Source organism: Anneissia japonica, unplaced genomic scaffold, assembly GCF_011630105.1.
Source record: "Anneissia japonica isolate Jap-2015-1 unplaced genomic scaffold, ASM1163010v1 scaffold694_len1028156_cov167, whole genome shotgun sequence".
In the NCBI taxonomy this organism is placed as follows: domain Eukaryota; kingdom Metazoa; phylum Echinodermata; class Crinoidea; order Comatulida; family Comatulidae; genus Anneissia; species Anneissia japonica.
The window spans coordinates 588,412-602,084 of record NW_022727885.1 but is presented as its reverse complement, the minus strand read 5'-3'; the positions used below and the strand labels follow the sequence as shown (position 1 = coordinate 602,084).

Here is a 13,673-nt window from a genome sequence, read left to right as displayed (position 1 = left end):
AGACAAGGGGATCTTGAGCTCGTAGGCTCGAGCTGGGAGAAGGGGTTGAGAGGGCCGGGGTTCCCCTCCCAAATGATATTTTTTAAGAATATCAACCTATAGATGGCCGAAAATGGGACTATCAGACTGTGACAGACATGTGTTGGCTTGTTGTAGGCCTATTTTTATATGTTTTATGGTCTGAATGCCCGACGAGCTATGTCCGGTGCAGGGCTTGGCCTGTCCGGTGCGGGGGGCTCTCCCCCCTGCCACCCCACTGGCGCCGCCACTGGCGGGGGCGCTTGTTCGAATATTTCAATTATACTAGCATAATTTCCCAATTTAGTCTAGCATAATTTGATTCGCATCGCTGGTCCAGGGTTGCGCCCTCTATAATTTATACACAACCGGAAGAACGATGACGTAAGGGTTCGTAGACTTTCTGGAAAGAACGATTCGCAAGTTAACGACGAAGATGGCGTTTTTTAACAGTTTTGGTGGTTTTCCTCATGGTCATCATAGCAGAAGTAGAGAAACAGATAATACCCTTTACGATTTACTAGGTGTATCTAAAAATGCTTCAGAAACTGAAGTTAAAAAGGTAAGTCTGAAGACCATCCTAGGCTTTAGCTAGGCTAGTATAGCGAGATTCTTTTGTCAAGTATCTACCCGCAGGTTCCTGCTTTATCGGTGAGGGCGATGGATTCTCGATCCTACAGTACCTAATAACCTATGTTCGATTTCTCCACGCGCTGTGTGGATGGCTTAAAAAAAAAAGCCGGGAATTCCTCGCAAAAGATATTGTTAAACCTTGGAAATCCCATGAAAAGAACGTTTTGCTACTACACTATTACAGTGGTACTACCTATATATTATCATTAAATAAGATAATTTCCCTTTTCAGCGGGTTTAGGCCTAGAAGGGCCAGTAGTGTATGGTGTAGGACAGCTAGGCCCAATTAATGACTTACGATAATGATGTACATATAGGCCTAGGCCTAGATAGACTAAGGCTAATGATTATAAATGAATGAAATTGAATGATAAAAGTGAAATTTATGACTGTTCCTTTGGGCCTAAAACACCAGGTGACACTGATGTGCTGTGGTGGTTCCCTATCCTTTCCAAGCAATAATGTGTATTTGCCCAGGCATAGCCATAGGTCATTGTCAGTATGATCCAAGAGTAAGACTAGGCCTAGGGTAGGCCTCACTCAACCAAATTAAGATTACAGTCAAGCCAGCTTCACCAATGCTGAATGAGCACTGCGCTCAGGTGTGTGTAAAATTCAGGTGCGGATCTAGAGTAAGTCGCTAATTTTCGACATACACTGTAGGACTAAAAAACATCGTAATTTTTGGAGTTTGGACAATAGAATTACTTACAGGAATCTAATTTTAACAGATGCATGCATCTACATCCAACTACAAATTCATAAAATTAAATTGCATCCGTCCTGTAAAGTATAATCATCCTTTTGCCGATTTTACGACACCCCCTTGGAGTTTTTGACCATTAGTTTTCGACAGTTAGTGCTATTTTCGCAATTTTCATCTCTTGGAAATACAAATTTATTCGCATAACAATATTAGAAATGTTAGATAATAGTTAATTTGAAACTATTTCACTGTAAACTATCCATTTACTATAATGAAAATATACAAAATTAGACCAGTTTGTGATCGCATGTCTTAAAAAATGTAGCGAGGGTCAATGCTTCACACTGTTTACATCATAAAACAATATCATTTTACAAGTGACATAGAAATGGATAATTAAAAAATCGTTATTAACTATGTGGTCGGGAAATGGGGGGTCGAAAACTAGAGTGGTCGAAAACTAACGTAGGTCGAAAATTTGAGACTTACCCAAGGCCTAGTAGGGGGAACAGGTGGCACATTGAGGTGGTCTACTAGACCCCTATCTGTGAAAGTCCCTCCCTCCCTCTTTCAAACTCCTGGATACCCAACTGTGTCTACCTTATGTGATGTCTGCAAAGAACGCAGACAATCACCTGATATTTGACTGTCGGTTTTTGTAAATAGATCTCAAGGCCTGTAGAAGCCAAATATATTGACATTTTTTTTGTATTTATTTACAGGCATATCGTAAACTTGCCAAACAATATCACCCAGACAAAAACCCGGATGATGGAGAAAAGGTACAATTTAAAAATATGACATACAGATAATGTTTCTTTAGTTTATTAATTATAATGGTAATTTTTTTTCTCGTACAAAAATTTCTTTAAGATATATATCTGTGTTTTTTATGTGGGGGTGATGTGAAGACAACTGAAGAACTTATCTCGTTCCATTCACATTTTTTTTTCAACTTTTAATTGAATGATTTTTTTTTTAGTTCAAGGAAATAAGCTATGCTCATGAGGTTCTTACTGATCCCAGGAAAAAAGAGATTTATGACCGATACGGTATGGAGGGCCTGAAGGAAAGTGGGCCGGATGGAGGCCCAGGTAAGTCTAAGATGACCATTTGCTAATCGACTACTAATAATGAACAATGCGATTGTCATACAGTACTTTAATGCTTACAAATTGACCATTCGTGTAGAGTAAGTTTATATTTATTTTGACGTCAGAAATAATTACGATAAACTTAGTTTTTAAAGGGATTCTCCACAAGTGTGCAGAGAGTTTTGATTTTGTATGTACTAAGAGAATGTGATTAATTATTTTCAAATTAAAAGAAAAGCTGAGAATAGACAGCTCTAAAATACTGGATGCCATAGGCCCAGCAGCACCAATGAATGATGCCTAGTTGTTATTTATAGGCCTAGTAAATAGTATTGTACTGTTTTTTTTTTTTACTACATGGCTTAGGCCAAGTTAATTATTGCCGAATTGATTTATAATAATACCGTCAGTCGCACCTGTGTATAAGCTGCCCCCCCCCCAATTAGGACGCGAAATGTCTCGATTTTTTGTGTCACCTTTGTATAAGCTACACCTATTTTTAAGCTCCAATCCGTTCCCATAATGTTAAGTTTTTAATTATTTTGAAAAATTGACATTATTTACAAATGTTCACATAAAGAAATTTTATCTTTTTCGGCCGATTATTAAGCAACAAACAACTGGAAATGCGTGTAAACTCCACGCTACCGCAATGAAACAACGTATTCTTGCTCTAGGCAGCTCTAGGAAAATCCCCATTTCTTCCTAGACAGTCGTGCTACATTAAATTTTCAACATCAGTTTAGTTTATAAGTTTAAAATCTAATAAAATAAAATACTTATTGAGTATATTTATCTATTTTAAAAATTCATTCTAATATTATGGTGACTAATAGCAGTCGGTATTAAGCTAAAAATATTGGTAATTCATTACTTCAGCCCACTACGCGAAGCATGCACCAACCCGCACCACATTTTGTAAACAAAAACAGAACTGGAGAAATATCGTGTGATACAAAGTTTACGCATACACAGATGACATATGCCTTTCTACAGTTAAATTCCAGTAAAATACAGCCCACGAATTTCACCTCGGCAATCGGCAATTGCCGACCATATTGCCGGGCCAGAATTGTTACACAACGGCAATGTTTTGCCGACCTAGACCTAGATTTCTTTGCTTCAAAAACTGCTTGGAAAGTCAAAAACTTTTACTGAAGCAGGCTATAGCAGACACTAAATTTCATGTACGTCGTCAAACCAAGGAAATTGGTGGTTCATGAAACAGATTTGTTTGTGCTGTACAATACTGTAACTATTTCTAATAGGCATGCAGTACTGTACGTACGAATTGTGTACTTTCAATCTCACCTAGTCGTTTTGTAGGCTAGGCCTAGGAATGACGCTAGCCAGCCAAGGCCTACAGCATTGCCTAATTGAAGCCATGTGGGCCGCGTAGATCGTAATGCTTATCTAAATCAATTATTTGTCTTCAATTTACAATATTATTATCATATTTAAAATGTTGTTTATTATCTAAAAACAACAAAATTCAACATATTGTAGGCATAATCCTACCGTCCGTTTAAACATAATCATGATCGCATCGTGACTTCACACTACTGACAAGTACTGTACATGTGTGAAAATCCCTGATAGATCATTCTGGGCATGTGCATCGACATGCATGGGCAGTTTTGAAGCAGCCTGTGATGCTGTGATGATACGATCGTAGCTTTTACGAAAGTTGCCGTGCCAAAGATAACGATAAAACGAACGCTAAAACGAAATTTATTCGACACTTTACTTATGTAAAAAATAATATTATATAACACTATTAAATACAACCATTCTTTCACCAGCAATATATTGATTTAAGAGAAATTAACAAAATCACAATCTGTAGATGACGATGTAAGGTCAAATGTTTGGAAAAATCATAGTTTATACTATAGGCCTAAGTAGTAAAAAATTGCAGAGGCTGCCGACCTCGGAGAATTTAATGTCGGCAAATTTTTGCCAACCTAATTTTTCCTAATTTCCTGGGCGAAAATAATTATTACAACTTCAAGAAAACTCGTTTTTTTATAGCATAAATTAATTTCAACAAGTTTTTATTCAAAAATTATAGCGGTATCCATATACCAGGGGTTTCCCTTAAGGTTTTTTTAACTAGCCAAGTGGATCAGTAAATTAATATTTTTACTGGTCCTCAATCCCTTTCACTAGCCACTATCTTGCCAACTTCGAAAGGCCCAAATAACATATTTGTGACATGCTAATCATGCTGGCTATCACCGATGAAGTAACACTGACAGATACAGAAAAATCGTTCTGTTGTCTCTGTATGAAATTATGCCGCGAAATATAAATACAGGAATTTATTTGTATGTAGAGTTCACTCTCACAATACGATGTTTGGTTTTCCGGAAAGATCGGTTTGTGGAACATTTCTATTGAATCCTTTCCGAATAAGGTAGGCCAGTTAGGGCCTAGCCTAGACGCTAATATGGGCTTAGCATAGCCCAGTCAGTGAATTCGGTATGACTAGCCTACAAAAATTGGTTGGCTCGCCCAGTGCAGTGCACATGGTTTTGCTGTTTCACGTACACAAACGCTAATTGGTAGGCTCGCCCAGTGCATATGGATTTAGTTTGTCTCAACAGGCCCAGACAACACCACAGCTCTGTTGTTTAGAATAGGCATGAAGGGGAATTCCCAAGTTATACCGTTGTCGTATAGGTAATCTTACAATATTTTCTTGTTCTTTAATAGTTAAATAAAAGACAAAGTGATGAATTAATACACTAGACACATTGTTTTATTTGAACACTTTATTATGACATCGTAAAGTGATGAATAAAAACACTAAACACATGGTTTTTTTTTCGTAGGCCTAGAGGCTAGGTCTAGCCTAGCCAGGTAACATCGTTCGTTCATATATACGTATATTGAGCGTTAACTCTATTTTACGAATCCCCCGATTTGTGTACGCCCTCCGTCCTGTACTGTACGTAAAATCGAGGTTCTACTGTATTGTAATTGTAAAACAAGGAATTGGAAAGAAAATTACAAAAAAACAATGAAATTTTTCTGGAAGACATTCAATGAATGATGATGAGAGTATTATATTTCAATATGTGTAGGCTTAAAGCCTAGCCTCTATTTCTAGGCACACCTGTACAGTGTAGCTATAATTCTAGCTTACGTAAAAGAAGGCTTTATACACCTTGCCCTATGTATATTCTCACTACCGTACGGCCAGCATAGAGGATCGGGAGTTCATCAAACTTTCGCCAGTAGCCTAGGTAGGATATTTTAGACAATCCTATACGTGTCACGGTGTGTATTTCAGCAGTTTTCTTTCGTGGTTGTGACGATTTTTACCCCCTTCCCCAAAGTACGTTTTGTACACTTGTGTTGATAATTGTGAAGGACCCCTAATGCTTGTCTGAACTAGGAATTCTAAACTATTTCTGATATGCAGGTAATTATTATCACGATAATGCATAAAGTTAGGTAAAGGTACAGTGGAAGAATAACCCATACTCGCAACATCATTGTGTTGAATTGCATTTGGGTGTGGCGCCACTCAACTCCTTACGAAACCACCCAACCACTTCAACTTTCATCAGCCAGTTAGTGGATTGCTTCACCATATCAGCGATGATGAGATTCCCACGATAATCAACCGACCCAAGCTAATTTCTTAATAATCATTAAGCTAATAATGACAGTTTTAAGTTTTTTTTACAACAAACACTTGTTACTACTGTACAAGCAAACATTGCCACAATTGTGTTTTCTCAGTCTAATACAGTAACTTTTCCAAATTACATTGTCATAACTGCTTTTCTGATCCTTTTTTTCTAGGTGACATGGATGATATATTTTCGCATATATTTGGGGGTGGCGGTGGACCCTTTGGGTTTGGAGGTTTTGGGGGAGCACACCATAGGCATCGCAGGAGGAAAGGTGAAGATAAAATGCATCAACTTAAGTAAGTTTTTATTTATTTATTTTTTTAAGGTTTTCTATTATTGCAGTATTTCATTTCATTTATTTGATCCAAAAGCAATAAACTGACAAAAACATTATGACAGAGAAAGTAAATAATATCTAATGGCGGGACAGGATAGGCAAACATAATTAAATTACGGTACTTTCTAGTGGCTATGCCAATCAGAAAAATAATTGATATGGTATTAAAGATATACTGTACTATCAGTCAAAAAGAAAGGAAAATACCTTAAAATGTCAAATAAAATTTTGAATAACTCATTTATAAGGATCAAATACGATTATTCGCTTCCAACAAAAACAGACGGAAAAAAGTAGTTTTTCACTAATTTACTAAAAAATCCTTAAGTGGATTACCATCCAATGTAAGGATTTAATGTACTGTGTGTGAAAGAATACAGGAAAGTTATTAGTTAAATGTACAAAAATTGATTTGGGGATTTTTTTTTCTTTATTCAAACTTTTACTTATAAGTTAATAACTTTCCAAATTGACCAATTCAAATATGTAGAATTAAGATTTATATGTTTTTTTCCTCATGACTGATGGTGCATTCTTTAAGTACCATACAAGTAAGTTACTAATAAACAAAATTATAATTATATACACAGCATTAGGAAGCATATATTGACTGTGTGTTACTTTGTTTTGTAGGGTTTCTTTAGAAGATATGTATAATGGAAAAACATCCAAGCTTCAACTTAGTAAAAATGTTATATGTAAGAAATGCAAAGGGTGAGTATATGTTTCAAGTTTTGAAGTTTCTTTATTTCATTCTTTTAGTGAGAATTTATGCTTGGAATATATAGCAGCTTAATACAATTTTTTTCTTTGTTTAATTTTGAATCAGATGTGTTTTATTGTTCCAATGCAGTTTTATCGCTAACTGGCAATATTTGGTGGAAATTTTAATGATGTAGTAATTTCTATTTGGCATTTTTATTGATTAATTTTTCATTCTACTTGGCTTTTATCTTACTTAAAAATGGGTTTTAACGTACAGCGCTTTGATCTTGTTTTTTTTAAATAAATAATTGGATTGGATTGGATTTATTTGGTGTAAACACCAAGGATAGCCCACAAAAGTCTAGAAGAAGACTTATTTCCAGTGGGATCCTTCTGGTGGTGATTGGACAGTACACCGGGAGACAATCCCCTACTCTTTTCCGAAGAGTGTACTGTGTTCTTTAACGTGCACATGGGCCATAAATGCACATGGGACCAACGGCTTAAACGTCTCATCCGAAAGACGGTGCGCTATGTAACTTGTATTTCAGCCCTCTAGCTGAAACACAAGGATTTCAGCCCTCTAGCTGAAACACAAGGAGAGGCAGCGATGGGAATTGAACCGGGGACCTAGAGATCTCCACGGTTCTAATCTCCATGGTTCTAGATCTTCACGATTCATGATCTCCACGGTTCTAGATCTTCACGGTTCTAATAATAATAATAATAATGAATGAATTTATTTATTATACCTATTAATTATTCAGAGTATATTAATAAATTGCAGAATAAGAGCGGCAATACCCAACTAGCCGGAAAAGCAAAAAAATTGAAAAAATTAAATATATATTTTAAAGATGATTTTTGTTTATTTTTAGTTGTTATATAATTTAACAAGGATAATCCTAAGCTGATCATTTGGGTCCCTTGATGCTCTATTCCTGGCAAGATTTACTTTAACTTTCTATTGTGAACCTGCTAGTAAATATTTTATTTTAATCATATTGCAAGGTACGGTGGTAAGCAAGGCACTAAACGTCATTGTAGCCCGTGCAATGGTCGTGGAATACGGATAACAATGCGGCAGATTGGGCCAGGTATGGTTCAGCAACAGCAGTCTGTTTGTTCCGAGTGTCGGGGTGAAGGTATGTCCATTCGCATAATTACAACCTTTTATAGTATCTTAGTGTTTGCTTCCTGACAAAACTGATATTTCTATTACCAAAAACTAACAAGAATCCACTTTTGACTATTTTCATAAAAATGATGTGTTTAATAATTTTCATAAAACACACTCTTTTCTACCCTCTCTCCCCTGAATGAGAAAACAATAAATTGATGATTTGTGTCAATTTGTGACCATCTTTTTATCTTTTTCATAAAAGATTGCTTATGCCTACACTTTCAGCCCCCCACCCCCAAGGTGTAATTTAAAGCAAATGCAATATGATTACTAACATGTAAAGAGGAAGAAAGATGCCTTGAAGTATGACAGTGAGTTCTGGAGCTCGCAATTAAGGGATTGGTAAATACCAAGTTGATTTAATTTCACCTACAGTATTATTAAATCATGCATTTTTACAGGTGAAGTTATGAGAGAGAGCGACAAGTGTCGAGAGTGTGATGGCCGAAAAACTATCAAGGAGACCAAGATATTAGATGTGCACGTCGAAAAAGGAATGAGAGATGGGCAGAAGATATATTTGAGAGGAGAAGGGGATCAACAGGTAAACATTTTATTTTTTTCCTGTTAAAGCTGAGACACTGGTTATACTTGCTGTGATTAGTCTAGTGCGAACAGCCTAGGAACCACTTACTGAGACGCAGTTACTTTAACCGAGTGGATTGTGTCCCGTAAAACTGACCAGGTTATTTTTACTGAGCTGAAAATTCCAATGCACGCACATGTCTCGGTTAGGCATCCTGAGTCATTTTGAGCATTGCTCAATGGATTATGGCGCAATTGAGTTTCACGGCTCGGTTAGTTTTACCATTTTATAAAATCCAAGTGCGGACAGTGGTAAGATATATCCAATGAAATATTACCCACGATATCGGTAAAATCTTCCCTTTTCAGTCCAGTGTGATTTTGGTTTATGTCTGTCTTCGTGCTTTTACCGATATCCAAAAAGCATTTCCAAATAATATAATACTGCATTTAGTTTGCAGAAGGCTGCATTTTACCAGCATAATTTTTTATTTTTGCAAATATAGAACAAGTAAATACATTAGAAAAAGTGCTCTTTCATTAGATAGAGCGAAGTTGAAAAGTTGAGCGGTTTAGATGCTTGTCTTCTAATCCCAATGTCCTTGGTTTAATTTTTTGCGACAGCAGGACTACAACTCGTGACTATGCCACGTAGAGACTTCGTGTATTAAGCTTTGTCTATCCTGTAGTTTGCGAGTTCCTTGATGTTTTGATGTATATGAAATAAAATATTAAAATAAAAATAAAATATTCATGTTTAATTATCATACCCTACAGTATTTTAATTGAATACTCAAGTGGTATCTTCTTGTACATTAAACATTTATATTTTTTTGAATTCATAATGATGCTCTTGGAAACAAATAGCTAATAATTTTTTTTTTCACCATGCCATCATTATAATAATCATAATGAATAAAGGAACAGGCTGAAGGAACTCATGCATGAATTGCCTGAATATCTTGTTCAGCTTTTTAATCTTTACTAGCCTGTGCGGCAAGGTCTTAGATCCGCTGACAAGTGCCTCTATCCTACCCCTATGTGTAAGACCCTTTGAGGTGCTTGTTTATTTTCTTTGGCTGGCCCGTCTCCTTGGAATGCAATTCCAAACTCAAGAATCGGCAGCATAATCTTAATATTTTTCAGCATGGACTTTTGGAATATTTTAACACACACTATTGAAAATGTCACTATAATGATTAATAATAATGATAATAATGATTTAAATTACAATAATAATATAAAACATTGAATTTGATTTTAGTTTTTAAACCAGTGCAGAGGGTGTTTTATTTTAAAATTTCATATTGCATTAAAAAAAATTTTGCATGTTGTGGCTTCTGTTCATTTTTAATTCATTATAAAAAAATATTTTATTTTATTTTATTGTATTTTTATATATTTTAACCTCGCTTTTTTTTTTATGTTGTAATTTTAGATTATTAAAATAAAATTATATTTTTCATGTTTGTATGAATTTTATTTTATAAGTCAGATTTAACGCAGAGAGCTCCTGGACAGTGAACTTGTTTTTACTTTTGAGCAATCCAGTCGAGTTTTTTTTATGACTATTTAAGCTTTTATGTTTCAAATGTTGTATTTCTATCTTGTTTGTCTTTGTATTTTATGTGTTTTATAAAAGAAATAAATGATATGATATATGATATGATATATACAGTGTATGATATATGATGAAATTGATCGTTGTGTTCTTTTCGTTTAGCCCGACGTTGAGCCAGGTGACATAATTATCATTCTGGATCAGAAAGAGCATGACGTGTTCAAACGGCAGGGCGTTGACCTCCATATAAAACACAAGATCAGCATAACCGAAGCACTTTGTGGATTTAGTTTCAAACTAACGCATCTTGATGGACGTGAACTGATCGTTAAGAGCCATGCAGGGAGTGTTGTTAAACCTGATTCAATGAAGTTAGTAGCAGATGAAGGAATGCCTATGTACCAAAGCCCTTATGAGAAGGGTAATCTCATAGTAAAGTTTATAGTAGAGTTTCCAGAAAATTCTTTTCAAACACACGAAAAACTGCTGGTAAGTGAATAATTACAATTAAGCACTTTTTAAAAGAAATTAATACTTATACAATTTTATATATTTATTTTAAACATTTATTTAAATTATTGTAATCAGCTTTCCAGAAATTTTGTGTAGCCCACAGAACTACTACTGAAAAAGATCTTTACAGGACAAGACAAGTGTTTAACAAACTACGTTTATGAAAACATTCAAACTCTCAACGAACAACAAAAAATGTTTGATGTTTTTGTCTCATATATATGCAATAATATTTTTTAGGAAATAGAGAATTTTCTACCGAAAAGGCCACCACCTCAACATCCAGAATCAAATGATGCTGAAGATATCATGTTGATGGACCTTGATCCAAATTACCGCGACGGAAAATCACGCTCGGCAGCTTACCAAGAGGACGACGATGACGATCCAAGAATGGGTGGTGGACATGGAGTACAGTGTCAACACCAATAGAAACCCATTGTATATTATACATTAGCTGAATGTGTAAAATAATTTGTTTTGTGAAGAACATAGTAGTTGTTACTGTTTTTTACCAACCAATCCCAAGCGTCCTTTTTTTTATATATTGACTGAAATTATACCTCTAACAATAATACCGAATGATTTTGTCTAAACATTATGTCACCAATAACAGCCGCTTTTGAATTGACGGTTTTTGCTATGTTTTGCTGATTATGCATTTTTTTTTTTCGGTGTTAAAAGATTGTTTTGACGTGCGTTCATTCTGAAGCTCGGGCAAATCAAAGAAGTCAAGATTATTGTAATTTCAATATTTTTATTTATTTTTATTTTAGATTTTGTAATTTATTATACTGTACACTAAATATTTGAATTAGAATACACACTCACTCTCATTTTGAAATCCAAAATAAATGTTACCTCTAGGATCCTAATAAAGTTGTATTGTCAAGTACATTTAATCGTATATAAATTTATTTTCTTGTAATCCAATATTGATGTCCATATGTTACTTGGTTATTAAAATAATATAAATTACTCTCATAAGAAGAAATATTTTGTTTATAACTAATGCATGATGCTTTTTTTTTTTTTTTTAGGAAAAGTATTTAAGACTTGTTTTGGTTTATTGTTTAGTCCGGTCCCACATTAGGGAGGCAAAGTATGGAAATGAAAGTAAATTTTACGCAAAGCATTGCTGCTTCTTGCATCTTATTAGTCAAGTAGACTTGGACAGTCACTTAAATATCAGCTGCTATTGACTGTGTTAGGCCCTGTTCGGACTATAACATTTTCTATGACAGGAAACTGTTGTATACACTAGTCGGAATGTACCTATATATGGTCATGATGTGATGTCATCATGACCATATTAAGGCATGTCACATGTTTTTGTCAAATAAAGTTTATAGTCTGTATAGGGCTTTAAAGTGTGGTTAAGGTACCTAATGTAATTGCAAATCTGTTAGTATGGGGGGGGGCTAACTAATTTTATATCGGATTAAAGGCTGTAAGTAACCGACGGTTGTCGGCCAGCACAATTTCTCCGGAGAACACAGTGCCACGATGCGCGTGCAATTGATTGTTTTTAACGATTGTAACCGACAGCGGATGGAGTTTGATTTGTCGTACGATGCAGTGAGTTCTGGCTGTCGGATTTTGCGCTAGATATGCTCCAGAAGGCCATTGTTGATTTTAAATGTATGTAATGTAATTCTGTGGATGATATTGTTATGCACTCTCATATTAGGGAGCTTTCAAATTGCGCGACAACGTGACTCTTGAACTGATTCACTCATCATCTGTGACCGTTCTCTAGCATTTTCTGCAAAACATAGACTCGGGCCAAAACTGTGTCGTAGAATTCAGACGTCAACGAGAATTCAGACAACAACGAGAACTCAACATTTCCCCGTGGCCAGATCACCTCTTAGTGACGTCACTAAGTTGTAAGTCCTATCTTTATCATGCATTCAAAAGCTCCCTACTTGCCACCATGTGTTTGTAGAAATTGAAATACAGTAATTCATTTAACAATTTCATGTTGATTCTTATACTGTAAATCAGTTAGGTTGTTGTATGTGGTGTTTATTTGCTAGCAAGATACGAGTCAGTATAACAGTTCTATCTGGACTTGCAATTAGATACTGTCTTTTCTAGCTATAACTTTAGCAAACTTTCAGGAGATGTTTATTAAGCCTTACTTTTACATTCCTGGTAGAACACGGAGTTTATAGTTGGGTCTATCTTTTATTCAATTCAGTATGTTATTACTGTTTCTAATTTCAGTATTTAAATAAAAATGCATCCATGAATTCCTGTCAACTGTTTATTTGAAATTCTAAAATAAAAAAAAATCAACTTGCAAAATCCTTTCCTAATTGTCAACACTATGAAATTATGCCATTATTAAATGTTTGTTATGGTTGGATATTGTGTAGTAGCTGTTAAAGCCTTAGACGTCACACAACATGATTATTTTCCCATCACCTTTTCAAAATAAGTTAAATGGGAACTAATTATAATACATGTGTATGAACAGTAATATACCGTAAAACCTCGTATTGAAGCCTAATGAGAAGAAGCCCATTTTTTAATTGAACCCCCCCCCCCAAAAAACATACACTGTACATGATTTTCAAAGCAACAAAATAAATTTTAAACATGTTTGGTTTATACAGTACTGTAGTTCAGGTGGCCGTATTTATTGTTTTCCGGTAATTCCCAAAATTTACAGTATTCATTTTGAAAAGAATGCTCATCTCAAAAAGAAAAAAAAAAGAAATGTCCAGTGCTATGTATATATGTATATAT

At 35.1% G+C, this 13,673-nt stretch overlaps 1 protein-coding gene across 1 annotated transcript; it reads left to right on the top strand.

The window, feature by feature from the left end:
- The first annotated feature begins 386 nt into the window (after positions 1-386).
- On the top strand, positions 387-13,471 carry LOC117113822 (dnaJ homolog subfamily A member 2-like). Its single transcript, XM_033257263.1, has 9 exons — positions 387-580; positions 2,080-2,139; positions 2,340-2,451; positions 6,265-6,391; positions 7,066-7,146; positions 8,149-8,282; positions 8,722-8,864; positions 10,569-10,895; positions 11,160-13,471. The coding sequence occupies exons 1-9, from the start codon at positions 455-457 to the stop codon at positions 11,349-11,351; spliced, it is 1,302 nt and encodes a 433-aa protein (XP_033113154.1). The 5' UTR covers positions 387-454; the 3' UTR covers positions 11,352-13,471.
- The last annotated feature ends 202 nt before the right edge of the window (positions 13,472-13,673 follow it).

Coding starts and splice junctions, on each gene's coding strand:
- LOC117113822 (XM_033257263.1), top strand. CDS start 455: ATGGCGTTTTTTAACAGTTTTGGTGGTTTTCCTCATGGTCATCATAGC. Junction 6,392..7,065: donor GATAAAATGCATCAACTTAA/GTAAGTTTTTAT, acceptor TTTGTTTTGTAG/GGTTTCTTTAGAAGATATGT. Junction 7,147..8,148: donor ATATGTAAGAAATGCAAAGG/GTGAGTATATGT, acceptor TCATATTGCAAG/GTACGGTGGTAAGCAAGGCA.